This window comes from Sminthopsis crassicaudata, chromosome 2, assembly GCF_048593235.1.
Source record: "Sminthopsis crassicaudata isolate SCR6 chromosome 2, ASM4859323v1, whole genome shotgun sequence".
Classification (NCBI taxonomy): Eukaryota; Metazoa; Chordata; class Mammalia; order Dasyuromorphia; family Dasyuridae; genus Sminthopsis; species Sminthopsis crassicaudata.
In genome coordinates this window covers 672,567,954-672,593,721 of record NC_133618.1, presented here as the reverse complement: position 1 = coordinate 672,593,721, position 25,768 = coordinate 672,567,954, and the positions used below count along the sequence as shown (strand labels likewise).

The window sequence follows — 25,768 nt, the reverse complement described above, 5'->3', positions numbered from 1 at the left end:
TGGCTCCCCCAAGCGTGGAAAGACTGCCCTCGGCAGGCTGATTGGGGAGGACCAACGTGCTGTGCTTAGAGCTCGGTCCAACGTCGAGGACCCCAAGCCTGGCTGTCGCATCCCAAGCCATCGCCATTCGTCCTGACTTTGGTTCTTGCTGAAATCCAGCTCGTGAGCAGGTCACCGCGTCCCCCTGATGGTGACAGGGTCCCAGAGGCAGAAGGGAGGAAAGAGAGCTTCCGGCGGGTCAATGGGTCAGGGCAAAGGCGGGAGGTGGAGGATTTCCTCCCCTGTGGTGAATTGTCCCTGGGTGGTCGGCAAGTCTGGGGAGGGGAGTTTAGTGGGAGAAAGCAGGAGCGTGGAAGCATTGCTGGCCTTGTAACCCGTCTCGGCGCTTTCCCCATCAGCCACAGACCAGGGGGAATAACAGGACTGTGTCCCTCAGGCCATGCTCGCTTTTCCTCCTCCGCAGGCTCTCTCCGCTAGATGCAGGCTCCCTGAGGCGCACAATGGTTCATTTTTTGGCTGCCCAGCCCTTGGCGCCTAATGCTTAATAAAGGTTCTCGAATGAGGCGTTAGCCTGGTCCTGTAGGGCGCCCGGGGAAGGGACCAATCCAGATGTCCTTGCACAAGGATTTGTGCCCTTCGGTTTGCGCCTCTGTTTCACCTGGCACCCTTTTTTGTTCCTCCTCAGATACCTGAGCTCTTTTAAGCTTCCTCTTCTTTCATCCCTTTCCTCCTCAGGTACCTGGGTCTATTTTGAGCTTCCTCTTCATTCCTTTCCTCCTCAGATACTTTAGTCTGTTTTAAACTTCCTCTTTTTCCATCCCTTTCCTCCTCAGGTACTTGATCTGTTTTAAGTTTCTTTTCTCATCCTCAAGTACCTGAGTGTTTGATACTTCTTTTTCCATCCCTTTCCTCCTCAGGTACCTGATCTGTTTTAAGTTTCTTTTTTCATCCTCAAGTACCTGAGTGTTTGATACTTCTTTTTCCATCCCTTTCCTCCTCAGGTACCTGATCTGTTTTGCATTTCCTAGACGTGGCAGAGGGCAGAGCAAGACTACCCTGAAATAGCGACCGTCTGTAGTTTTCCTGTCCTGGGGCTCACCAGGGAGGGTGAGGGAAAGGGCCCGAGGGAGCCACCGGCGGTGCCTGCCAGCTCTTTATGGCTTTCTAGACTGATTTAAAAGAAATTCCAGGCTTATTTAAGAGAAAAGGGGAAGCAAATCACTTAACGTCTCTGTCCAAACTTTCCTTTTCTTCTAGGCAGAAAAACTAATGAAGCAAATTGGAGTGAAAAATGTAAAGCTTTCCGAGTATGAAATGAGCATCGCCGCCCACCTGGTGGACCCGCTTAACATGCACGTAAGAGCCTCTCCTTTCATCCCAGCGCCTCCCTGACTTGGAATAGTGAGAAATTTCCCAAAGGGTTTGTCCTGGAAGTGTCTGAGGCGAACCGAGCCCTCAGGAGCTTAGGGGAGCCTTTTTCCTTTGAGTTGGAGTCCGTTCACACGTTCTAGGGGTGACACATTTTAAACGGCAGCCGCCCGCAGAGGTTCCAGCCCGGGTTTGAATTCACTTAGATAAGCTGGGGAGAGCCCTTTGCTGAGCGATTGGCACGTCAGCTGATCTGAGGTTAGGGTCCTCTGACGGAACCTGTGCCCACAGAACTGGAGCCAGCCTCCGGGCGCCTCCTTCATCCGCTATCTCTGTGTGCTCTCCCAGGTAGAAGTTTTCTGAAGTTGCCCGGAGTTGGGTGACTAGATTTTGGCTGTAATTGTAGGGGCAGATTCTGCCACCCAAGTGCCCTTCAGCTTCTGCCCCAGGCCTTCCTGTTCTGTGACTTTAACAGTCCCCCACCTCGCTCTCCCAAAATCCCGAAGCATCCCGGTTAGCTCACGTGGACCGAGATAAATGGAGGTCCAGGAGGCTGTCCTGTAAGGGGCGCTCGGCCTTTTGCAGGGTATTTCATTATGTGAAGGATCCTGGCTTGGTGCTCCATTGAGGTGGGGTGCTGCCTCGGCACCCACCTGATGCTCTCATGAGTTGCTGTTGTGCCCTGGAGGCCAGACTTGGCAGCCTTTCCGAGCCTGGGCCCCCGGAGTTTATTCTTCTCTGATAAATCTTTGGAGACCCGAGGGTTGTCTGGGAACTAGGAAGAGGCGTGGAATAGGACGTCAGTGGAGGCCAGGGGCCGCGTGCCCTCAGGGCCTCCTGGTACTGTGGTCCAGGTGCCGCTTGGCCACAGCAGCTTTGGTCACGCTGGTCCCAATTGCACCTTCCAGGGGTGAGGAGCATTTCGTCCCCCGTGAGAAAGAGAAGTTCCAGTTCAGTTTTGTCCCCTTCCGCCGCTGCTGGGACTGGCCGTGGCGGGTGGGAGTGAGGCGGAGGAGGCCGGGGATCACCCGGCTTCTGGATGTCACTGGCAGTCCCAGCTGTGGGAGCCTCGTCCAGACAAGTGGCTCGTCCCGGAGGAACCGAAGCACCCTGGATGTCTCCTCCCTAAAGTCAAAACCAGGAAACGGGACGCCACAGCTCGGGGAGGGGACATAGGAGGCTCGTGGTGGGGCCCCGGGCCAATCCGTGAGGAGCGCTGGCAGAAGGCCTGTGGCACCGAGAGGCCATTGAGGAGTTAGACTGGGTCCCGTCAGTGCCGGCATGGGCTGGGGAAGAGGCGGGTGGCACAGGCAGAGGGACGGAGTGGGCAGAGGGAGGATGCCACAGGCAGGCAGACGCCATAAGCTGGCACTCCCGCCGCCTTCAGGAGACAGGCTGGGAGGGGCTGGGGATGGTGAGCCCTGATGAGCAGAGAAAAGCAGCTCAGGGGGATGACCTGGGACAGAGGGGGGTCATTCATGGCTGCCACTGGTGGGAGCAGAGACCCAGGACTCGGGGCCAGAGTGAAGGAAAGCCCAAGATGAGGGGCTGCCGTGGGGCCCAGGCCCAGCTGGGCCTTTTCTTCAGGCATTTTCACAATCAGCCAGTCTCAGGAACAAGGAGGCCCAGAGAGGCCAGAAAGCACCTGAGCCGGCAAATGCTTGCTGACTTTTCCGGAGGAAGAAGGCAGCCCCGGGAGACCCTCGGAGAGACCATAAATCTGTCTGTAAAACTCTGAGTGACGGAGAAGGACACAGTGTGCCCCTTCGAGCCGAGGAGCCGGGAAGTGACCCTCAGGGGCCTTGGGGGATGAGACAAGGAAGAGGTGAATGAATGGAGAAAATGGGGGAGGATTTCTGTGAGAAGCTCCATTCTCTATGACCGGAGTCGCCACATTTGTCACCTGGTATTTCCCAGTGTGCTTGGGGAGTTAGGGTTGTGAAGGTGAGAGGGGGGGACTCAACCCCCCATCACAATAGCGGGAAGCCTTTCCACAGGGCTGGAGGTGACAGCTTCTGCGGGCATTCTGAGAGGGAGAAAGCCACACGGGTGTCTTACTGACCTCAGAACTTCAGGAAAGTCTAACTGGTGACCCCCAGGCTCCCCGCCCCGAGCTGCCATCTTTGCACTGTCTGCCCATGTCAAGGACATCTGAAAGCTCGAGGAAGCGGGACAGATGGGCAGCCACTGGCTCTGTCCCTGGGACCCGGTTCTGCCTTCAAGCTGTGAATCCGGATCAGGAAGTGGTGCCGGACATGCAAGTGGATCGGATTGAAGTGAGCGAGGTCGGAACCTTGGAAGGGCCCAAAAGCTGGCCCAGAGAGGGGGCTTCACCAGTAAGTCTGATCACGAGTGCACCGTGCTGGACAGTCCCGATGGAAGCACGGCTCCCTTTCGGGGGCTCCTGCTTGTGGGTGACGCCATTGCGTCAGCCCCGGAATAGTCCAGAGTAGATGAGGGGCGCTTGGTCCAGTGGGGGGCTGGGCCGGAAGGCGCCAAGGCCCCGGACTAATCCTGCCTCAGATACTTTCACTTCTCTCAAACTAAGTTTACTCACCTGTAAAACAGAGAAAAAGAACTCTCTGCCGCCTCTAGGAGAGGGTGATTGGGAGATCAAATACTTCTGTGTGTAAAGCACTTTACAGATTTCAGAGTTTCTAGAGATTAACTTATTCACAAAATGAAATTCGTAATCAGAAGAGTTTGCTCTAACTATCCACACAGGGCAAACCAAGTGGATGAAGAATGCCTTTGTCTCCCCCGTGCCACGCGTTGGGATGGACCCTTCCTATTGCTGCTCCATGGGTACATCCATCTTGTACCGGCACTGGATGGAAAATGAGCTGGGCCCAGAACCGAGCAGGATCCAGCAGGAGGAGGAAAAAGGCTTGACTGCCCTCTAGGAAACTGTCTTTTGCTTTCGCCATCCCAAGCTTCTCCCTAAGACGGAAGGCCGTCTTTAAACACCTGGTGCTTCTAGTGTGGATGCTGCAAGTCATGGAGCGTCGCTGATGAAGGAGTCAGAGACAGGACTGTACAGGCAGGGGGCGGGAGGGGCGACCGAGCGGCTGGCCGTGAGGTGGAGGATGAGCAGACCCCGGCCTCCACTTGCTCAGAGACCTCCACCCCAGAGGGAGGACCCCGGCTGGATGGAGGGCCGGGCAGAGCTGACCTCTGATTCTGCTGCCTCTGGCCCTTCCCAGCTTCCTCACCTCCCCGGGCCTCAGGCAGCCCCCAAGCCTTGGTGAGGAATTGTGTGGTGGAGGGTGACTGAGGCCGACAAGATCACAGACCCAGCCATGCCCCGTGGTCCGGACTCAGCGCCTCGGTTATCCACGGGCATCCATCACTCCTCGGCCGCGAGCTTCCCGGGTTTCTGTTTCCCAGCTCATAGAATGCCCCCCTTCAAGCAGAGCCCGCCATCCAGCCTCCTCAGGCCGGCTTCCTCGTTCTTCCTTTGGGCCCTCGGTGTCCACTGCCATGTTGTCCCCTGCCCTGGACTCCAGCATCGCTCTGTGAGTCTCCTTCCCTGGATGCTCTCCCAGGTGTGGCAGGGGCTCAGAGGCACCGGGGGGGGGACAGAGCTCGGGGGCTCTCGGGCTCACTTCCAGGCCTTCCTTTCCAGGACGGCCCCGGGACCCGCCACATTTCTGTGCTGGCTCCTGGAGCTTGTGGGCCTCTGGTGTGGACCCCTGGTCTCGGGCACCTTCCCAGACATTCATTAAGTGCCTGCTGTGTGCCCAGCGCTGTGCTCGGTGCTGAGGACCCATGGGAGGGAGGAGACCAATGCTCTGGGCAGAAGAAATAACTAGAAGTAGCAACTGGGAGGCACTGACCTTGAGGGCTGGGAAAGGTTCCCTGGAGCAGTCAGGAAGTGGGGTGGAGGAAGCAGAGCATTCTGGGTGGGGGGACAGCCGGAGAAGACGCCTGGAGCGGAAGGGAAGGGAGTCTTGTCATGGAGCCGCCTGCAGAGCTGGGAGGAAAGAAGGAGGCAGAGAAGCTTGTGGAGCCGGTCTTCCAGCGGGCACGTGGCATTCGTTTGAGGCTCTGGAGGAGACAGGAGTAAGGAATGGGGGCAGGGCCGGGGACCTGAGTGTGGCAGTGCCCAGAATCACTGGCATAGGTCAGGGTCTGCTCCTCCAGGGAGCACTGGGGCAGGCTGGGGACCTTCCTCATGGGTCAGGCCTGCAGCAGGAGGAGGAAGGAGAGGCCATGGGACCCAGTGAAGGACCCAGGTTCAAACCTCGCCACAGATACCTAGAACTTTCGTGACTGGAAAAGCCAGCTCACCTCTGGGTTCCTCGGGTGAGAGGGCCCTGTCCAGCTCTAGATCATCGACCTAGGGCTCTCACAAGTAGATTTTTCCTTATTAATTGCATTTTATTCCATTTGACCTAGTGCTCCTTTCTGTCAGAGAGCTTTGAGCCCTGCCCGTCTCCGGGCGTCGCCCACAGCTTTGGGTCATGTTCTGCTCTGACCCGGGCCCTTGGCATGCTCAGCGGCTTGGGTCCAAGGACTGTAGAGACCTCCTCCTTCCCCCACAACGAGCTGCCGATGTTTGTCTTCTCCACAAGGTGTGCAGGCTGACTCTAGAGCTCCCCTGACTTGCCCATTCAGTCGCCTGGTGGGTCAAGGGCAGGACGCCACACGGAATCACTGGCAGCACCCAGCGTTTTGCCGTGGGCCAGCGTCCCCCGTCCAATGCCCAGCAGGCCCTCCTCCCGCGCTCTCGAGTCCGTGGGGGCTCTCCTTGTCTGGCCACCGGATGGTCCTCTTGGGTCCAAGCAAGATAGAGCGAGACATTTATTGTAGAAAAGAGAATGGTCTGACCCATGCACTCGAGGCTCTCACTTCCTGAGCCAGACCGTTGGGACCAGAGCCCTGGATGGGCCCGGCTCCGGTCCGGTGGGCCCAGCAGCTCGTGCGGGGTCGTGTCCCCACCTTGAGCCACCGGCTTTCCCCCCAGAGCAGGGTCTTGTCCCGAGGGGCCCTGCAGCCCGGCTGGCTTGATTGTGGCGCTTGTTGTCTGGATTAATGGTTTCAGTGAGCCCCTGCAGGCCCAGACCGCATTACATGAGTCCTTGAACCCAGAGGCCTCAGTTTCCCCACCTTTGCCTGGCCTCGGATGCCCCTCCCAGCCCTGAAACGCTGCTCTGGAATCAAAATTCCTTGTGCTTGTCTCTTTTTGGCCTAGTTCTGTGTTAACAGATGATGCCCCGGAAAATCCTCCTCAGCCCCCAGCCTGGGGCCGTTCCCCTCCAGCCTTTCATCTCTCCCGACCTGACCTCTGTCTGCTGCTTCTCGCCTCAGGTTACTTGGAGTGACATAGCGGGTCTGGATGACGTCATCACCGACCTCAAAGACACCGTCATCCTGCCTATCAAGAAGAAGCATTTGTTTGAAAATTCTAGACTTCTCCAACCTCCAAAAGGTAAGGGGGGTGGGGAGGGCCACGCCAACTTGACTTTGCCACAGAGACAGTCGATAGCCGTGGAAGGTCGCAACATTATTTTCTGTGGCTGCTGTGGGTTATTTTTTAAATGAATGTTATGAATAAATATTATATTTTATTGTTTCATTACCCAGGTATTTTTAAAAAATACCTTTTTTACCCTAGGTAGTTAATTGGGCAAATCATAAGTCCATTTTGTATATTTCAAATAAAATCTGAAAGGTGGTGGTGGTAGAAATTGCAGAGATCTAAACCAGATAATTTCAGAATGCGTATTTGGGATAGGCAATGGCAGGCAATTTTTTTTCTCATTCTAGATTCGAAATTGTAGAATTTTGACTTATTTTTTAGATTGTAACGAGTCTTTATACAGACAGCGGCAAATTGCAGGTGACCTAGAGCCTAGATGGTGGCCAAGGTAAGCTAATTTCGAGACTTGGGAATGGAGAAAAAACATCCTTTGGTCTGAAACCGAGTTCTAAATGTGCCGATCGGCAGTGATCTACTTGATCCAGAATCTTGTCTCTCTTACGCTCATAAATCAGGAGTGGAGAGGGTTTGTTGATCTGTTCTTCAAGGTGGACAGTGCCTTTTTAACTTACATTTTTAAAATTTTGTACTTTAAAAAAAAGGAGCATTTCCATATATAAAATAGAAAACAGAGGAGTGTGCCTGACACTAGCCATCTGTGGGCTTATTTTTGAAAGTGCATAGGACACGCTGGTTGTGCCGCGTGGTGCGCTCCCCCACATGGCGGGGGCAGCACTGATGCACCGAAGGCTCCATCTTTGAGACGCGCCGTTGGCCCTGGGTGACTATTCTGACTCACGCTTACGGGGTTAGTTGTTTTTGAGCTTGCCAGAGTTCTCGCAAAGAGCAGAAAATGAAAAGTGACCCAGAGAGCCGTCCTCAGCCAGGAGCGGGCAGCCTGACCCTGGATTGTAGACCTGGCCCCGGAGGCAACGTTGGCGCTGTGGGCGCAGAAATGGTGGGTTTGGTCCCCTCGCTTGCCAGGAAGACTCAGTCTGGAAAACAGACTTTCTTCAGTCTTGTTCCTTGGGGCATCTAAAGACTCCCCAGCAGAGGGGGCAGATGGAGCGAGCCCACCAAGGACGCCCGGGTCACGCGCTGCCTCCTGGGCCATCGCTGCATCCTGATCGCTGTCCTGTCTTCGGACTCTGATGGCGGGAAGAGAGCTCTGCCTCCCGTCCCAGTCTGTGTGAGTCGAGACACCGCGATGACGTTGGGCCTTTTCGGAAATGAATATGAAGGGCGAAAAATGGCTCCCACTTTCTGGAAAGGGGCCCTTGCTGCCTTACCACCTCAGAAACCACATTCAGATACTTATTCAACCATTACTTGAGCAAAGCGATCTAGCACAATTATACGGGGTTAATTTGTCAGCGATGAAATTGGCAGCAGCCCTTGAACGGTGTTTGGATGGTGCTTGAAGGTGTTTGCGCCCTGCTGGCAGGACGGGGGATCCAGCCCTCGGTCTCGGGGCTCCCGATCCAGCACATCCAGCACATGCCCCCTTCACCATTTGCTCTGTAGCCAGAATTCCATGTTAGGGTCAGACCGGGTCTTATGGGTCTGAACGAAGTCTGTCGAGAGCAGCGCTCAGCTGGAGGGCCTGAAGGACCGACCCCCAAAGTGTCTCAGGGAGGGCCCTGGGGCTCCAGCGCGGCTGCTTTCTATGACAAAGGAGAAATGGCGCTCAAATGGGACCGAGGACACCATCAGAGAAATGTCTGATTGGGAAAAAGACCAAGAGCACGTTGGGAGCTGCCGCTCATCCGCCTCCTCCTCCATCTGTGTCGAGTAATGCGCACCTGGATTGCCAGGACCTTGGGCGGGCCATTGGGAGAGAGCCGCCACTCTTTCAGGCCTGTGGCCCGGAGCATGCCCCAGCTTTACCACACGAGGGATGAATGACTGAGGAAATGAATCCTGGGACTTCGTAAAGGCTTTTGGTTTGTTAGAAGGAAATTCCATGTTGAAGAACTGCTTGACCACCAAAGTGTGTCTGATGCCGTGGGAGCAGTCGACAATCCTCCCTGAACGTTGTTACCACGGCAGGGAGGGAAAGCAGGAAGCCTGGCGCTGGAGAAGGCCTGCCTCCAGAAATCCGTTACTGAGTTCTGAGAGAGGGAGGGCCTTGGACCTGCCGGCCTTTGACACACCTTCCACTCTGTAACTGAAGGATGTGATCCCATAAGGGATCCTGACTGTCCTGGAAACCATTCTGCCTGGAGGCAAGAGAGTTTCTTTCCGAGACAAAGTCTTCTAAATGCTTCTTGGGATGAGAGGATGCTGATTTTGGTCAGCCTTGTTACTTAGGGAGCAGAGTCTCCCCAGGATGATGATCGCTCAGAAGAACTTTGTCTTTCCACACCCACAGTAACGAACGAATAAGGAGTGCTTATTTATAGACTGACCATTGAACGAATGACCTGGGCTGCTCATACATCAGTGTGTGTCTTGGACATTCACTGTGAGTGGAGAGTGAGCTTCACCCACAATAGACCGAGGGAGAGAAGACTGTTCTTTTATTGATCTCAAGCTTCTCCCTGAGAAAGGGGGCCATCTTTTAAACAGCCGTATTCTTTTAGTGATGAAGTGAGCCCAAAGATCGGCAGAGAAGTGCATGGTAACACGTCGTAGATACCCTCTTACATAAGAAAATGTACCACAAAAGATCCTATCAGAGAAAAGCAGGAGCAAAAACACAGATGGGGGAAGCATTACATAGCCCTCGTGTTCTCTTGTTCTTAGGAGGTCTTGAGAATTTGGGAAAGGTCCTAATTTGTTGGCATCTTTAGTGAGTCCATGGGGTGACGTGGAGAAGGATTCACAGGATTGATTGAAGTCCGCATTATCGGTTCATGGATTCGTCCCATGGAGGGAGGTCGCAGCTCCTTTGGCACCTATTTCACGCTAGTTGGAATCAAGAAGTCCACAGAGGAACTTAATACCCAGACTTTGTGAACAAAAGTAGCTCAGGTTGTATTCAGAGGTCAGACTGATGGGATAGGATAGGGTGGGCCCTTGGAAGTTCCAAACAAGGCTCGCTCTTGTGGAGAGACTCAGGGAGCAGGGAGAGAGCGCGCTCCTGGTCACTGTCCCGGTGGCCTCCGTAGGCCTTATCTGTTCTGGGTCATCTGAATACCTTGGTGACCTGTGAAAGTGGGGTTGATTTCAGCGTATCAACAGAAAGGACTGAGAGGTCACTGGGCCTGGACATGAGATAATGGTCACTTGTCACTCCACCCGCAGATCAGGTGTCCCCGTCAGCTGCGCAGAATAACCCATTTAAACCAAATTATTGTGTCTCCTAGGATAAATGTTTCATGAATGGGCCCATAAAGAGAGTCTGTGTGTCTGCTTACAATAGACAAACACTTCCTTTAAATCCACTAGAAAAGTTTAAATTGGATATTCTGTTAATGTCTGGCAGTGGAAATCGACAGTCACAGTCATGTGCGAGTGAGACAGAGTGGGAGCGGAGTGTTGTTCGTCATTGAGTCTCCGGTGACGAGCAGTCGCTGCCGGCCGCCCTGTAGGAGGGAGCCCCGGGTTAGAGCCTTCTGAGGCCAAACCGACCTTCATTCTCTGTGTGTTCCTTTTCAGGAGTTCTTCTCTATGGGCCTCCAGGCTGTGGTAAGACATTGATCGCCAAGGCTACTGCCAAGGAGGCAGGGTGCCGATTTATTAACCTTCAGCCTTCCACCCTGACGGATAAGTGGTACGGAGAGTCCCAGAAGCTGGCTGCGGCCGTGTTTTCCCTTGCTATCAAGCTCCAGCCTTCGATCATCTTTATCGATGAAATAGGTACAAGTGCCTTCTCTGTGTTACCAGAAAAGCAGCCTTAAACAGATTGCACATTTGTATTTGCCGAGGAATGATGCAGGGTGATTCTGGAATAAATTAGGTGTTATACGGAAATGTCTGCCTACTTTCGAGTTCAATAGGATTTTCAAATGTTATTATGGTCTCTCTTTTATGTCGTTAATGTTTTTAGCGTCTAGAAAAAATTTTAGGTATAATTTAGGGGAAAAAACTTAATCTATATTAGCATGAAGACAGAGGTTTTTCAACTATGATTTCCTTACCTCTGCTTTCCATTCTTAAAAAGCAAACTGCAACATCTCATCAGGGAGTTGTTCTGGGTCAGTGAATTTACCACGTCACTGAAGCTGCTGCTTTAAACCATCTAACTATGATTATGGTGAGAACGGCCTCTCTTTTAACCTTTTCTTAAAAAAGGCATTCCCTGCCTTGACCAGAGTGGATGGATGGAATCTACCTTTCTGACTCGGGGTTGTGGCACCCAGGGCTCAAAGCAAGCTGAGGCCCCGGGCAGAAAGGATTGAGGTCTCTGGGACCTCAGCACCACGGAGAGGGGCCGCTTCTGCCTTTTCTCCATTCTCCCTTGATGTCTGCGGCTGTCATTTGGAGGGGGTCGAGTCCCTCACGAGTCCGCTTAAGGGGAAGCTGGATCATTGAGTTGATAAAAAATAAATTTCTAATTTAGAAGCCGGTCGGTTCAGTACAATCCCTGAAACCTAGAAGGCACCGGCATCTCTACTGATTCTATCACAGAATCCCGAGCCCTGCTGCCCCCGATCATGTCATCCCTCCCAGCGTTGCGCTAAACTCCGTAGCACTCAGCGGGGAGGGTAAAAAGGGGCATCCCTGGTGAGAACGACAAAACTTGGAAAAGCAAAACGATTTTAGGCCATGGTCGTCGTCACTCCTAAACTAATTAAGGAGCCAATGGAATGCCAGGACAGGGCAGTAGAAAGCAGGCTGATCTCAAAGACCAGAAGACCCAAAGGTCAAGTTGCATTTCTGCATTCACTCGACCTGGGATCCTGGGAGTGAGTGCGTGCAGTGGAAGGCACGTCCTCAGTGGTGGCCCCTACACCAACACGTGCACCTCCCCACCATCCCCTCTACCAGAGCCATTAACATTTCACTCAGGCTAGCATATTTTTCTACCTTAGAACTTCTTGAAATTATTTTTATGGAAATTCAAATTTTGTTTTTGTTTATTTACAATTTAATTCCATGTACACTTTAGAAGCTCATGTGACAGGATCTGCTTTTTTTTTTCCCTTCCCCCTCCCCCCCACAAGGAGCTGACTTTTTGGGTAAATTTAATTTTGCTTTCAGAGACACCCATCCATCTTCTCTCCCTCCCATCTTCCCCTGCCCATGAAAAAACAAGAAAAACGTAAACTCTTGTGCAATACAAATATACATAGTCAAATCAAACAAATTCTGGCATCGTCCCCTTCTACACTCTGCTTGCCTGGGGATCTACTTGAACCCATTACCTCTGTTGGGAGGTGAGTGCGTGTTTCAGCGTCACGCTCTGGAGTCAGGTCTGGTCATTGTATTGATCAGAGTTCTTGTGGCTTTCAAAGTTGTTTATAGCATTATATGATTTGAATTCCTGGTTCTTCTCACTACCGTCAACATCATTTCATACAAGTCTTCTCAGTTTTCTCTAAATCATCTTCATTTTAAAAAAAAACTTTAAAAAATTATTTTTCATATATTTTTTAAAAAATTCTGAGTTCTAAATTCTCTTTCTCTAGCTCCTCCTCCATCCATTGAGAAGGTAGAAACTGATGTCAGTTATATGTGTGAAATCATACAAAACATTTAAAATATTAACCATGTTCCCCCCTTCCCCCCAAAAAAGTACTTCCATCTGCACTTGGAGTGGGTTGAATCAGTTGAATCAGTTTCCCATGTCACTCAATATTTCACCTCTCCCTGGAGAGGGAGATAGCACTTGGATCATTTTATCATTCAGTCACTAAGTCTTTGACGGTTGATCATCGTTACAATATTATTGTTGCTGTATATGATGATCTGGTTATACTTGCTTCACTTTGCATCAGTTCATAAAATTCTTCCCAAGTTTTTCTGGAGCCATCTTGCTCGTCATTTCTTATAGCACGGTAGCATTTCATCACAACCATATACCACAACTCGTTCGGCCTTTTCCTACTTGATGAGCAGAGCTGCTCTGAATATTTTTGTGGGGGGGGGGTCTTTTGCTTTGATTTCCTTGGGATACTAAAATACTAGTGATACTGCTAAATCACAGGGTATGCAGAATTTGGAGTCCCTGGTTGTTTTCGGTTAGGATTACCAGGTGAGAACTCAGGTTGTCTGGACAGTGAAAGAATGGTTGGACCAGTTCACAACTCCACCATTATTAATGTACCTGTTTTTACACTCCCCTTGCAGCAGTTGGCATTTTCCTTTTTTATCAATCTGAGGAGGGGGTGAGGTGGCCCCTCAACAACTATTCTTAATTTGCATTTCTCTAATTATTACTGATTTGGGGCATTTTTTCATGTGGCCATATCTACTTTTCAATAATGAAAATCTCGAGCAGTCATTAAGAGAACTGGGGTGGCAATGGCTCATTCCATTGGACATTTAGTTATATCTCCCCTCCTGTCCCCCTTCACCTTCCTAGAGTCTCGAGTTCCTGAGGGGAAGCTTGATGCATTATGTTTAAAAGTCTAGGAGTACAACATGAAGCAGATTTCTATTTGTTAGCAAAAATGGGTAGAAGAAAAGAGACAGCAAGACCCTAATCTTAAAATGGCAAGGAAAAATCCTTGGAAAATTGGGCCCTGGGTCCATCCATCTTTCCTGGAGCTTTCCCCCAACCCCTGGGATCTGGTGTTGTTGTTTTTTTTTTTTTTTTTTCCCCTGAGGCTGGGGTTAAGTGACTTGCCCAGGGTCACACAGCTAGGAAGTGTTAAGTGTCTGAGACCAGATTTGAACTCCGGTCCTCCTGAATTCAGGGCTGGGGCTCTATGCACTGCGCCACCTAGTGGCCCAGGATCTGTTCTACATTCATATCGAGAGGCCAGTGAGTTTTTAAAAGACATTTTTATGAAATTTTTCCGTAGAATTGGTTTACATTGTAAACCTCTATTTTGTATATTTAATAATTTGCTTCCAAATTTAATCCTTTGCATCCAAAAGCTTCGCTGGACTGCCACAGAGGTCTGGTTTGTGTAGAGCAGGCTGAGGGGTCGGAGCCTTTGGTGGTGGGTAGGAAGGAGGTAGGGAGGCTGCGGATGGGCTCCCTGGCCATGTGAACAGAACTTTCCCTCGATTTAACAAATCATTGCAGAATGCTAAAGGAATTCGGGAAAGCGTTATGGGGTGACTTTTTCCCCTTTAATTCTCCAAGGGCTTTATTGAATGGTTTTTAAAATGCATTTTTACAGCACTTAGCAGCTCACAGAGGGCCTCCCTTGCAGTAGTTCCGTGGCTTGCATCACACACGTGGTCACTTCATGCCACATGTGGGCTGAGGCTTTGGAGGAGGGATTCGGGCTCTAGTGCATGCCGCGAGTGACCCGGGCAGCATGGGGGCTCGTATATCTTCTCCCTCCCATCAGCTTTCCCATGTCGCTCAAGCTTTGACTTAGATTTACAAGAATGACTTCTGCCTTTCTAAGATGAACGTGTTCTATTCCTTCTAGACTCTTTTCTCCGAAGCCGTTCGAGTTCGGATCATGAAGCTACCGCCATGATGAAGGCTCAGTTCATGAGCCTCTGGGATGGGCTGGACACGGACTACAGCTGTCAGGTGGGTGAGGAGCCGGGGCTCTCCGAGACCGCCGGCCGGCCATCTGGAAGCCTTTGCGGTCAGTGCTTCTTAGAACACATTTCTTCAGTGACCCTGTTTCACAAAATATGAAAGGATTGCATTTGTTGTGGATTTTTAACAGCTGGTAGAAATGTCTTCCAGGAATTGACTTAGACATTTATGAAGGAAGGAAACGACCAGTTGCCCTGGACTTTACAAGGATCAACCTTCTCATCTGGTCTTTTTTTTCTTGTTTCAGTACCTTATGTTGCTTTTAGATTTTTTTCACTTTACTAATTTTTACCATTTTCTCTGTTTCCTCCCAGAATTCATCTGTTCTTTTGACTCAGCATCTCCCTTTTCACCTTTTCTCAGTTTTTCTTCTTTCCTTCTCCCCACTACAAAAAACAAAACAAAACAAAAGGGAACCGGTTTTTGGTTTGACTTTTAGTTTGTTTGTTCCGTTTGGGAGTTGGTTTCTTGTGTTGTGTTTTTAGGAAAACAAATCTTCCTGTTGTTCTCTTCTACCTTACGGTCTATAAGTAAGTGTGGATGATGGGTGCAGGGGGAATTAGAATCCCTAATTATAATTCAGTTGTTTTGGTAGGGAATACAACCCAGCCAAGAGATAGCTTTCTTAAAAGTGTCTGAAGTGACCGGTTATTGGTTCTGAAAGGTCTTCGTAATTGAACCAATTTTTTGCCTTTTTGAAGGGTTCCTAATTTCAGTGTGGGCCCGTCCACACTTCTTCATCTCCAGTCTTTGCCCTTGACCTTTAGCTCTTTTCTAGAGGATCAGCCTGGTCCTTGAAACTGCTTTCTAGGCCTTCTTCCCCTTTGCGGGGCCAATAGAGACCTGGCCTTGAGTGTCCATGGTCCTTCACGTGCCTCCCTCCTTCCATTCATAGCATTTCTTGATGGGGTCTTCAGGCCTATTACAAGTAAGTCAGTCATCACTGGGAATTGGTTGGTCCTTGATGCCCCTCCCAAGTCTTCTGTTTGCTGGGGATTCTTCTGCTTTTGTTTATCTCCAGAATGTCAAGATTGCTAGGACTCAGGCCTTCCTGCCTAACGCCCATTTGCTGAAATGATCCGTTTCTCTCTACGTTTGGGGAGACTCCATATTGAGATTGCCCGGCCTTGATGATCAGATTTGTGCCTGCTGGGATTTTTCTGGTCATCTGCTTTCTCATTTTCCCAGCTCTTGTTAGTGAATAGGAAATTCTTCCCTTGGAGTTTGAATTCTTGAGTTTACAGCTGATGGCTGCAAGGATGTCAATATCTTCTCTCTTTTTTATTTATTGCTAGATAGTCTGGACAATAATGCTTTGCATTTGTGTTTTAGATCAGGCAACACCAAGCCTGCTTCAAAAATGCTCTTTTTTTTTTTTTTTTTTTTTTTTATTACACTTGATGTTCTTAACCCCTTTGTTCCTCCACATATATTTTATTTTGTCTGTTTCTGTGAAGCAGCCATTTGTAATTTTCCTGGCTCCAAAAGTAAATTTGAAAAATTCCATTTTTATTGTATTGACATGGCCTAGTAGCCATGAATAATGACAATCTCTCTGGTTATTTCCTTTATTTTGATCAGAATTATTTCTTATTTTCTTGGCACACTAGCTCCCAGCAATTTAATGTATTTTGTTAGTTTAAAATGGATTTTATCTTTTTGTCTTTTTATTTGGATTTTTTTTTTTTTTAAGTTTCTTAAAAAAACAACACTGATGAGTTTGGATTATTTTGCTTTCCTGCTAACTTTTATTTCTTGATTCATTTGTTGATTCTTACAGGTTTTCTAACTAACTTTGGTCTCAGAAAAAGAGATCATTCTGCCCTCTTTGTTTCTTTGTCATCATAACTGGCATTAATAGCGTGGGGTCTTGGTAGCGAAGACTGAGCATCTTTGTGAGGGTGTAAGAGCTCAGAAAGCTGTCATCAAGGTTCCCATGAAACCTTTCCATGGGTCGGGGGCAGCCTGAAGCAGCAGTCTTAACGAATCCCGTCTAATTGGTTTATTTCCTTTTAAAATGGAAGCCTGGTGCTTCCACGTGACCATTGAAAAGGAGAGTCTGGTGCAGAGGGACTTTGCTTAAGGCAGATGCTGAGCTCCTTCTCTTTCCCTAGGTGGCAGCCTCGCCCAGCCCCAGGATGGGAATGAGCTGGGCACAGGGCACGGGAGCCCAGGGAGTGCAGGGCGGTGCTGGGGGTGCCCGCGGTCCCAGAGGCCACACGCTCCCCTTTGTCTTAGCACTAGGACTAAAATTAGCATCAGCTCCCCTGGAGATTTGTGGGGGGGTTGGGGGGGCTCAGCCAGGCTGCGGGCCGCTACCTGAACCTGTAAGGGAGGTGTGGAAGAGATGCTGTTGGTGTAACTCTCTTCTCCTCATACTGTTTAGGTCATAGTGATGGGAGCGACCAACCGTCCTCAGGATCTTGACTCAGCTATCATGAGAAGAATGCCGACGAGGTTTCACATCAACCAACCAGTAAGTTGGTGGCCGTGGCGCTGCCTTGTTGACCGACCTCTCTGGTCTGGGGATCCGGGCTCAGCTTTATTTGCGCTTCCTCCCCTTGGGCTCTGCTGGAGCAGGGACCTAGGAGGAGGAGCCAAGCATCCCAGCCCGGCTCCCCCCCTTCCTGTCTCCTCCATGCGTCTTCAACCCCTTGTGGAGGCCCCTGGTTGTCCCTCCAGCCTGCGACAGACGCGTAGCCGTCACAAGAGGCCTGTCTTCGGTGGCTTCAGCGTCGCCCTGTCAGCTCTCCCTCTGCGGGCACCCGCTGCAGAAAGGGCGGGTCCAAATGTTCCTCCGCCAAACATGGACATGGCGTGTTCCTCATTCACTCCGTGGCTGAGGCGTGGCAGCTCACCGACGGCCAGGTCCCTGACAGCCATGAGATGAGCCTCAGGGGCTTGTTTTGTCCTCCCTCTCGTAGCAGGGGCAGGTCTTCCCCAAAAACAAGAGAGGGGACCTTTGCCCAGATGGTGACACGGCCTCTGGAGCGGCCCTGGGGACTCAGAAGGGACCCAGGAGAGAGCGAGAGGGCAGCAGCTGACCAGCTGCTGGTACCCTGCCACGAGCCATCTCTGCCGAGCTTGCAGGAGGAGGGACCAAAGGGAGCCGGGGCAGACTTCTTTCCCCGGAGCAGCCTGTCTGCAGAGTCACGTGCACCAGTGTTGCCTGAACTTTGGAACTTCAAAGAAAGTGGAGATGGAGTTTTCTTTTACTTTTCGTTTTTGTTTGGGGCTGAGAGGAAAGATGGGCCGGTTCGTTCCCGAAACTCCCTTCTAGCCCTAACCCCTGCTAACTCCTGAACAAGTTTCTTCAGGGTGGGGAATGCAGGTGGGAACTTGATGGCAGCCGTTTTGAGAGCTCAGGAATTCACTTTGATCTTCTGGCTGCCGGGAGGTCCTGAGCAGTTACTGGTTCCGCGCTCCAAGAACGAGACTTGCCCCTCTTGGCTCTGGGTTCCCCAAAGCACCCCGAGCCAGTGCTGGGCAGGGCTTGGAGTGCTCTTGGCAGTGCGTGAGGGCCCTGCACGGGCCGGATTTTCCGACTTTCCTCAGATTAAAGTTCAGTAGGTGACCCATGGGAGTCTGTTAATGGCTTGTTAATGGCTTCCTCACGTGTCCACTTCCTAATTAAACAAGATTGTTCAGCACGTTCGTATTGCCTCACCAGGGCGAAAGAGCGGATGAGTAACTATGAAAACCCCTCCCTGGACCAAGTGCATCTTTTTTTTTTTAACTTAAAACTTAAATCTGAGTTCTCAGCTGCCTTCCTGAGCAGGCCCCAAATAGCCAGACACCAGGTGCTTTTTAGTACTTTTTATAACTTTGGAATCCATATCCATTGCAACTAATTCTGTCCTCAGTGATAATTGGGCAAGAGATACTTAAAAAAAAATATTGACGCTCCCTAGTTCTGCCAGATCCTGTCCAGCTAGAATTAGCAGATAACTTCCTGCTCATAACTGACATCGTTGTTGAGGTCCAAAATACGGCTTAGGTTTCTGCACGAGCACGGCCACAGGCCCGTGAAGAGAACGTTTGGACCAAGATGGGGGGATCCTGGGAGTTCGGGGGGGGGTTTGCTGTTATTTTAGTGGTTTAAGGATTTCTTGGAGGAGGTGAGATGACCAAAGCTTCCTCAGTGAAAGGTTTCCTTTCAGAAGTTCATGAGCGCTGGCTTCCCTGCCTTTTTTAGAAGGGGGACCCCGCTTTAACATCCCGGCTGTCATTGTGCTGTCAGGAACTCCCATGTGCAAGAGTGGCTCACCAAAACCTTGTCTTGGATAAGCTCATGGAACTCCGATGACCCTGCCAGCCCCGGGCACAGGGCAGTTAGAGAGAAAGGGCAAAGAGCCCGAGGTGCTGGGCCCTGGGGCTCCCTTCGAGGCCTCGGCCCGGCTGGAAGGACTTTGGAATCGGGACGTTGCCAGAGCCTTCTTCAGCTGGTGCTCGGTTTTAGCTCACAAGATGCTTTACTGCAGTTGCCACGGCACTAAAACAAGACTAGAATTTATCTCCCTACTGGGACACACCTTGTCGTGGAGCCCATGGCGGCGTCCGTGTGGCAGGGAATTGGGAGGGAAGAAAAGAGTGTAAAATGGCTCGCTGAGGCCTTCTAAAACATGGCGCTGAATTATCCCATTTCTCTTACCAGGCTTTAAAGCAGAGAGAGGCCATCCTGAAGCTGATTCTCAAGAATGAAAATGTAAGTAGAGAATTATTCCCTTTTTTTTTACCGTATCCTGGGAGGATTTGTTTGTGGAGGTTGAAAGCTTTGGTAGTTTTCTTGAAAGCCTTTGCTAACCTCCTTTCGAGAAGGGAGAAGCCTGGCACGGCACTGTACTCCTCAAAGCCAGGCTTGGGGATGCCAAATGGCTGCCCCATTTTGTGGGCATTTCTTGTCCGGACGACGATTCGGCTTTTTGCAGGGATGTTTTCTGATGCTCTTTCCTTACTGCTAGCAGCTGCTGGGTGGGAAGATTGAAAAAGCCTCTTGGCAGAAGCAAAAAGTGCAAAGGAACTATTCCTTAGTACAGTCATTTTTATAACTATTTAGTTATTAAATGTTCTTCAAATATATTTTTAAGAGCAAACTAAAAAAAAACAAAAAACAAAAAACCAAACCTGAGTAGGTTTTCTTCTTCAAAGTTTCAGAGTTTACAAACTGAAATTTCTACCCGGCTCAAATTTGAACTGTGATTGTAAAGTAAAGAAATGGGTTTCTTTAAACAGATACAGCAGAATGGCTCCATGTAAATCCCTGCTTTTCTTGAGAAAAGAGGCCCCGTGGGGCTCTCTGGAGATAGCGAGGTGGCGCAATAGATAGAGCACCAGCCTTGAATTCAGGAGGACCCGAGTTCAAATGTGCTCTCAGACATTAACACTTCCTGGCTGTGTGACCCTGGGCCAGTCACATTACTCCAATTGCCTCAGAAAAAAAAAGGAGAGAGAGACTCTGGGGAGGCTTTGCCTTGTTTTGAAGAAATTCAGAAGCGGAGGGAGACTTCTGTGCTCCGAGCCCCCGACCTCACCCCTCTCAGAACTCTCACATCTGCGTTTCAGGATGGTAGGGGTCCTCGGACTCTAATCAGTTGTTCTAATCCTGGTCTTCATTGACCGAACGGAGCTTTGGCTGGTGGAACATGGAGAAGGCTGGGAAGTTGTGCCTGCTTGCCCTCAGACGTCCCCAGAGCAGAAGGGGAAGGGCTGGCCTGGGCTGGGGGCTGCCTTTCCTCTCAGCCCCCAGGAAGAAAGGCTTATCGGCGGCTCCTCAGGCCTGTCTGCCAAAGGAGGCCGATCTGGATTCAGAAAGATCCGTGGAAATCCTGCCTTGAGCCAGTAACTTTCCCTCTGTCTGCCTCAATTTCCTCATTTATAGAATGGGGATGATGATGGCCCGCACCTCCAGAGTCATTGTGAAATCTCTGCACAGGCTTTGGCCCCGCGGGCTCTGGATAAATGCTGGCTGCAGGGAGAAGCTTCTCCCGGCCTAGGGGTGATGATGCCCCCTCCCGAGGCTCTCTTCTGGCCCCCAGCAAATGTCTCCAGCTCCTGGGATTCCTTCTTGCTCGTTAACAGCTCGGTTCTGAGCCTGAGCGGCTGCGAAGGGAGGCTTTTCTGACTGAGTTACCCTTGCCAGGTGGTCAGGCAAACCCCAAAGGGATGGCAGCCTTCGCTGGTGGAGGGCCTGGCCCGCCCCCTGACGTGTTCCTCTAAATCCGAGGGGTGCTGGCCCTGGCGGGCCGGCTGGACCCGGAGGCCGGGCGGGCTTGGTAAAGAGGCCGAGCCCCAGGGATACCCAGTGCCTTCCACTCCCCACCCCGCTTCTCGGTCCCAGGCTGGGTCAGGAATCATTAAAGTTTGTTAGAAAATCTCCTGACACTTGGCAAGTGTTCCCGGCCGCTCCTGTTCCTCCCTTGCCGTGAAAGGGGTTTGATGGCATTGGGCGGCATTTCTTTTTTTTCTTTTTTCTTTTCATCTTTTATTTTATTTTACTAAAGCTTTTTATTTACAAAACATGCCTGAATATTTTTCAACACGGACCCTTGCAGAACCTTGTGTGCCAAATTGTCCCCCTTCCTCCCCTCCCTTCTCCTAGATGGTAAGTAATTCAACATAAGTCAAACATGCGCGACTTTCTATACATATTTCCACAAATTTCCTTCTGACCCTTGCCCCCGGTTTAGGTGGACAGGCACGTGGACCTCCTAGAAGTCGCCAAAGAAACCGATGGATTCTCAGGAAGTGATTTGAAAGAAATGTGTCGGGACGCGGCCCTCCTCTGTGTCCGGGAGTATGTGAATTCCGCTTCAGAAGAATGGTGAGTGTTTGCCGGCGTCTCGGCCCTCGAGGCCGGGGAGCCGCCCCTCGCCCACGACACCCAGGGGTCTTTCCTGTTGAGCAAAAGACCCAAAGCAAGAGCAGGTGCTTTCTCTGGGGTATCACCCATTCCCCCTTCTGGGGGGGGGGGTCCCATTGGTGCTTCTGCCCCCCGGTGCCCATCGGGTCTCATTTCCCTGAGCAAGAGAGTGACCCACCCTGCACGGAACCTTGGGTACAGGGAGTCAGAGGACCCAGGACTGAGCCTCAGGCCCCAAGGGTGGGTGAGCAACCATAGCCAGGACAGGAATCCGCCGGACCTTCAGGGCCCGGAATCCTGAGCTGGGCCTTCTGTCCGGTGGCCAGAGTGCTGACCAGCACGGATTCTCTGCGCTCTGGGAAGCCCGAGGCTGAGGTCACTGCTTAGCAGCCCCTTTGTGGGGTTTTAAAAGGGGGAGCAGGGCAAGCAGGCTCTGACCTTCCCCTCCCCGCAGATTCTGTTGTGGTGGTTTTCTAACAAAATGATTGGGGACTGCTCAGAGTGGCAAAGGCAGGCAGAGCTGGCCGCTCCAGCAGCCGCCGTTGGGCTGGCCCCAGGAGGGCTTCTCCATCCTCCCCCCGTTTCCATGAGGTTTCAAGCCTTGGAGTGCGGGGTCCACTGAGGGTCTGAAAGGATTCACTGCTGTGGGTGCCCCGATTCATCGTAGTGGCAGACTCAGCATAACGGTGAACTTGAAAACTGACTTGTGCAGTTAGGGGAGCAACTAGCATGCTGCAGGGAGCCCCCAAGTTTGGTCCTGGTGAGCTGCCTCAGCCTCTCTGCTGGCGGAGGGCCGGCCCCAGGCCCGCTGGGAACAGCCAGCCCACGTGCAAGTTCTTTCAAGGAGAATTTGGGGGGGTCTGCACACTTATTGTGGGCCCCCCAGGAAGTCTGTGACTCAGCGTATCTGATCCAATTAGCTAGCTGTGTGCAGTCGCTCCCGTTCAGTTTCATGATCTCCTGGGCCAGGATTGGTCCCCACCTAGTTCTTGCGGGGTTAATTGCTGACTGTTGAGTGGCCGCCTCCTGGGGGAGCTTGGTCTTGTACAAGGTCACACTTTTCTCCATGCTAAATCACGAGCGAGAGAAAGGGCGTTACTGTGATGGCTCTAGAAGTGGTCCCTGGTTAAAGCACAGAAGGAAGTGGGTGACGAAACCCATCCCCAGAGCTCCAGGCTCTTCAGGCAGATCTCCATGGGAACACAGGCCACATTGTTGCCTTGTGGGGGGATCTTATTCCCGGCCGGCGACCTTGGGCTGGGGAGGACTTGTCTCCTGGAGTAAAATGGGTGCTGTCAGGGTCTCCCTGAGCCCCCCCCCCCCCAGTCACAGCCTGAACCTTTCCGGGCTTTGCTTGGTTTCTAGCCATGATGAAGATGAAATTCGGCCAGTGCAACAGCAGGACCTGCAGCGGGCGATCGAGAAGATGAAGAAATCAAAGGACGCCGCTTTTCAGAATGTTTTAACCCACGTTTGTTTAGATTAAGAGTAAAGGTCATTTGTTTGTATGGTTCCCTCGTGTCCTCTTGTCCCAGAGGGAAGGGAAGAGGGGGGCGAGAGCGATCGATGACGGGCCTGTGCCATCGGGCTGACTGGACCGAGCGGTCGTGTGAGGGATGGGCCTCTGCCCGGGGTTGTGGGGGGCTGAGGGGCTCGTCTGCAGGGGCGGCCTCTCGGGTCACTGGGGAGGAAGAGGAGGAGCTTGTGCCTGTATATAAGTGTGAGTGTGTTTGTGAGAGTGAGTGTGTGTGCCAGTGGGAGTATGTATACGTGGTGTGTGTGAGAGTGTGTGTGCACGCGCGGTCAGTCGCACATTTGATATTGACTTTCTTTTGAAGAGATTTGAACACAGAACTTTTTTTTTAAAATCCAGCCACTGAATCAAAGGGCACCAAACTCTGTAGAGAGGTTCGGTTCTGAGGCCGGTCTCCAGGGCCGCCACACCCACTGTTTTCCAGCTGAGTTTCTCCCTGGTTTTAGCTGTTGGCTGAGCGCGGTGGTCGGCGGCTGGCTGAGAATTCGGCAGTCTTTACGACCCACGTAGCCAGATGTGACCCTGGGACGCGCTGTGAGGCTGGCCAGTTGTAACTCACTCTGGGATGGCGGAGGGACCGCGCTGTGGCGCAGATGCGGCCTCCCGGGCCTGGGCGCTGGGACTAGGGCTGCTGCACTTTGCCCACGTGGGCTTCTCTGGGATCTTCCGTGCCATCCAATCCAAGTTAACGTGGGATTCGTTTTTTCATTCAGTCCGTCAGACATTTTTTCTGTGGCAAAATGGATTTTTTTTTTTAATGGTTTCAAGTTCTATTTTATTTGATTACGGGCAAATACAATTTATTGAACAGAATTTAAGTGGCTCTGCATAAATCGAAAATAGAGACATGTAAAGCTACAGGATGTTAAATATTGTGCAGAAAGATTTCCTTTTGTAACTTAATTTTTTTTTAAATTTTCTTAGATCCTTGTTATAAATTGTGCACTTAGGCAAGTGTGGGTACACTGATGAAGAGTTCCAAGTATCTGCTTTGAGCCTAAGTGGATTCTTTGTACGGAAAATTCTCTGTCATCCAGAATTCCATTCCAGCCAGTTGGGGTCGGTTTTTTAAGCTTCATTCCACGCTGCGGCCATTACATCCTCACTATGGCACCGCCCATAACTGAAGCGCCTTCCCAAACGTCCAAGGAACCATGCCCCCTGTTTTCCGCAAACTCCATGCTCCCCGTGCGGGCTGCTGGGTCTTTTTCTGTTAACTGGAATATTTGACTAATTCGAATACCTCATGCTGGATGAGAGAATTTACCGCGTGTCACTTAGGTTCCGAAGGGTCGGGGTTTGTGTGGAGAAAATGATGGAGAATGAAGCCATTTGTAAAGAGTTAATCACAACCATGTGATGGATAATCCGTCACGGGACACAAGACACCAAAAATAAGGAGTTTCATCTCAGTTGATGAGCACTGTGCTACACTTTTCTTTTGTAATGTGTAATAAAGGGGTCCTTGGTCATTGAGACTTTCTCCACCCACCGCTTGGTCTCCTGCATCAGTTCTTCCAAAGCTGTCCATGCTGCTCCCGTGGAGCCCGGGGGGGAGGGGGGGGTTGCCCGGAGGGTACAGCCTGGGAGCCACCTTTGGCGGGTTCTGAATGGGCCACTTGGGGATAAATCAAAGGGACTGATTTCCTTTGATAAGGACCGGGGAGCAGAGAGGCTTCTGGGGGCTTCTGGACTAATGCACAGGTGGTTGGGGCTGTGGGCCCTTCCCAGGACCTGGGCTACCTCGGCAGTCCCAGGGAGACGGAGAGCTCAAGGATCCTGCCCTGGTTTGCAGTTGCTTCTTGGGGTTCGGGACGGGCTTATGGAGGATCAGGTCCAGAATCGCCACCCGAAGCCCGACTCCTCGGACCCCCAGCTCAAATAACTCAGCCCTGCAAGGCCCCCAAAGCCCAAGACCCGATGGCAGCACCAGGGGGCATTGAGGGGACACCTCAAAACTTTGTGGGCATTAGAACGGGTCCTGGGAGAAGATGCTGGGCTCTAGGTGCACCTTGGTAAAGGGCATGGCAGGACCTTCCTAACGTGCTTTGGAGGCTGGGCACTCCGGGGGGCCGACCCCTCCAGGGGATGAGCACTCGGAGGGCTGACCACTCTGGGGACTAGCTGCTCTGGAAGCTTGCCAGTGTGGAGATTGGCCACTCCGAGGGCTGGCCATTTCGGGGGCTGGACAGGATCTCTCTCATTCCCGGACCATCTGAGGGCCTTGACCTGCAGTCTGTTAAAAACCCTTTGTGGGTCGGGGGTTCTTTTGTCCTCCATGTGTCACAGGGTCCCCCAGCCCTCACTTCCTCCTGCGCCTTCCTCCCTAATGCTCCATAGCAGGGCCCCTCCGCGGAAATTAGTCACCTTAATAGCACTTTGTAGAATAATCACTAGCTCCCTGTGCAGAAATCCTGCTGACAGGGAAAGCCTGACCTGGGGAGGCTGTCTTGCAGAAGACCCCACCGTGGAGGGGACAGGCAAATCCTTGGGGCAGCCCCGACACCTGCGGCCTGGGCCGCCCATCGGGGGAGACTTGTGAGCCCCGGGACCGACCCACAAGGCCGAGGTCGGGCGCGCCCACTGACCCACACTCCTGTCGGGAGAGGGGAGCACCCGACTTCGCTGCTCCGTGAGCTTCGCCTCGGGTTTGGAAAGTGAGTCAGCCTGTGATTGAGTTCCCACGGTCTGGGACCCAAGAGACTTTGTTTAAGCCCACCTCCCCCTGGTGAGTCCGGACGGGTCGGGTCAAGCCCGTTGTGATGAATAGGACGATAAAAGCGGCCCCGGCCCCCATTTACTTTCTGCATTGGATTCTGAATGGGATGGGAGAGGGGGGGAAATCTACAGGACAAACTCACGGATGCCCTCCCCCCCTGCTCTGCTTTGCCATCAGCCATGGCTCCTTGGGGA

The 25,768-nt window shown here is 51.7% G+C and overlaps 1 protein-coding gene across 6 annotated transcripts in view; it reads left to right on the top strand.

Annotated features, from left to right (window-relative positions):
- ATAD1 (ATPase family AAA domain containing 1) overlaps positions 1-22,834 on the top strand; it is a 48,590-nt gene extending 25,756 nt beyond the window's left edge. For all 6 annotated transcript variants that reach the window (XM_074297077.1, XM_074297079.1, XM_074297078.1 and 3 more), the window contains 8 exons: positions 1,258-1,356; positions 6,679-6,799; positions 10,451-10,651; positions 14,344-14,450; positions 16,849-16,938; positions 19,117-19,167; positions 21,149-21,282; positions 22,687-22,834. In XM_074297077.1, the coding sequence (XP_074153178.1) occupies positions 1,258-1,356; positions 6,679-6,799; positions 10,451-10,651; positions 14,344-14,450; positions 16,849-16,938; positions 19,117-19,167; positions 21,149-21,282; positions 22,687-22,807 (924 nt within the window). In that variant the 3' untranslated portion in view covers positions 22,808-22,834. The remainder of the gene's footprint in view (positions 1-1,257; positions 1,357-6,678; positions 6,800-10,450; positions 10,652-14,343; positions 14,451-16,848; positions 16,939-19,116; positions 19,168-21,148; positions 21,283-22,686) is intronic.
- The last annotated feature ends 2,934 nt before the right edge of the window (positions 22,835-25,768 follow it).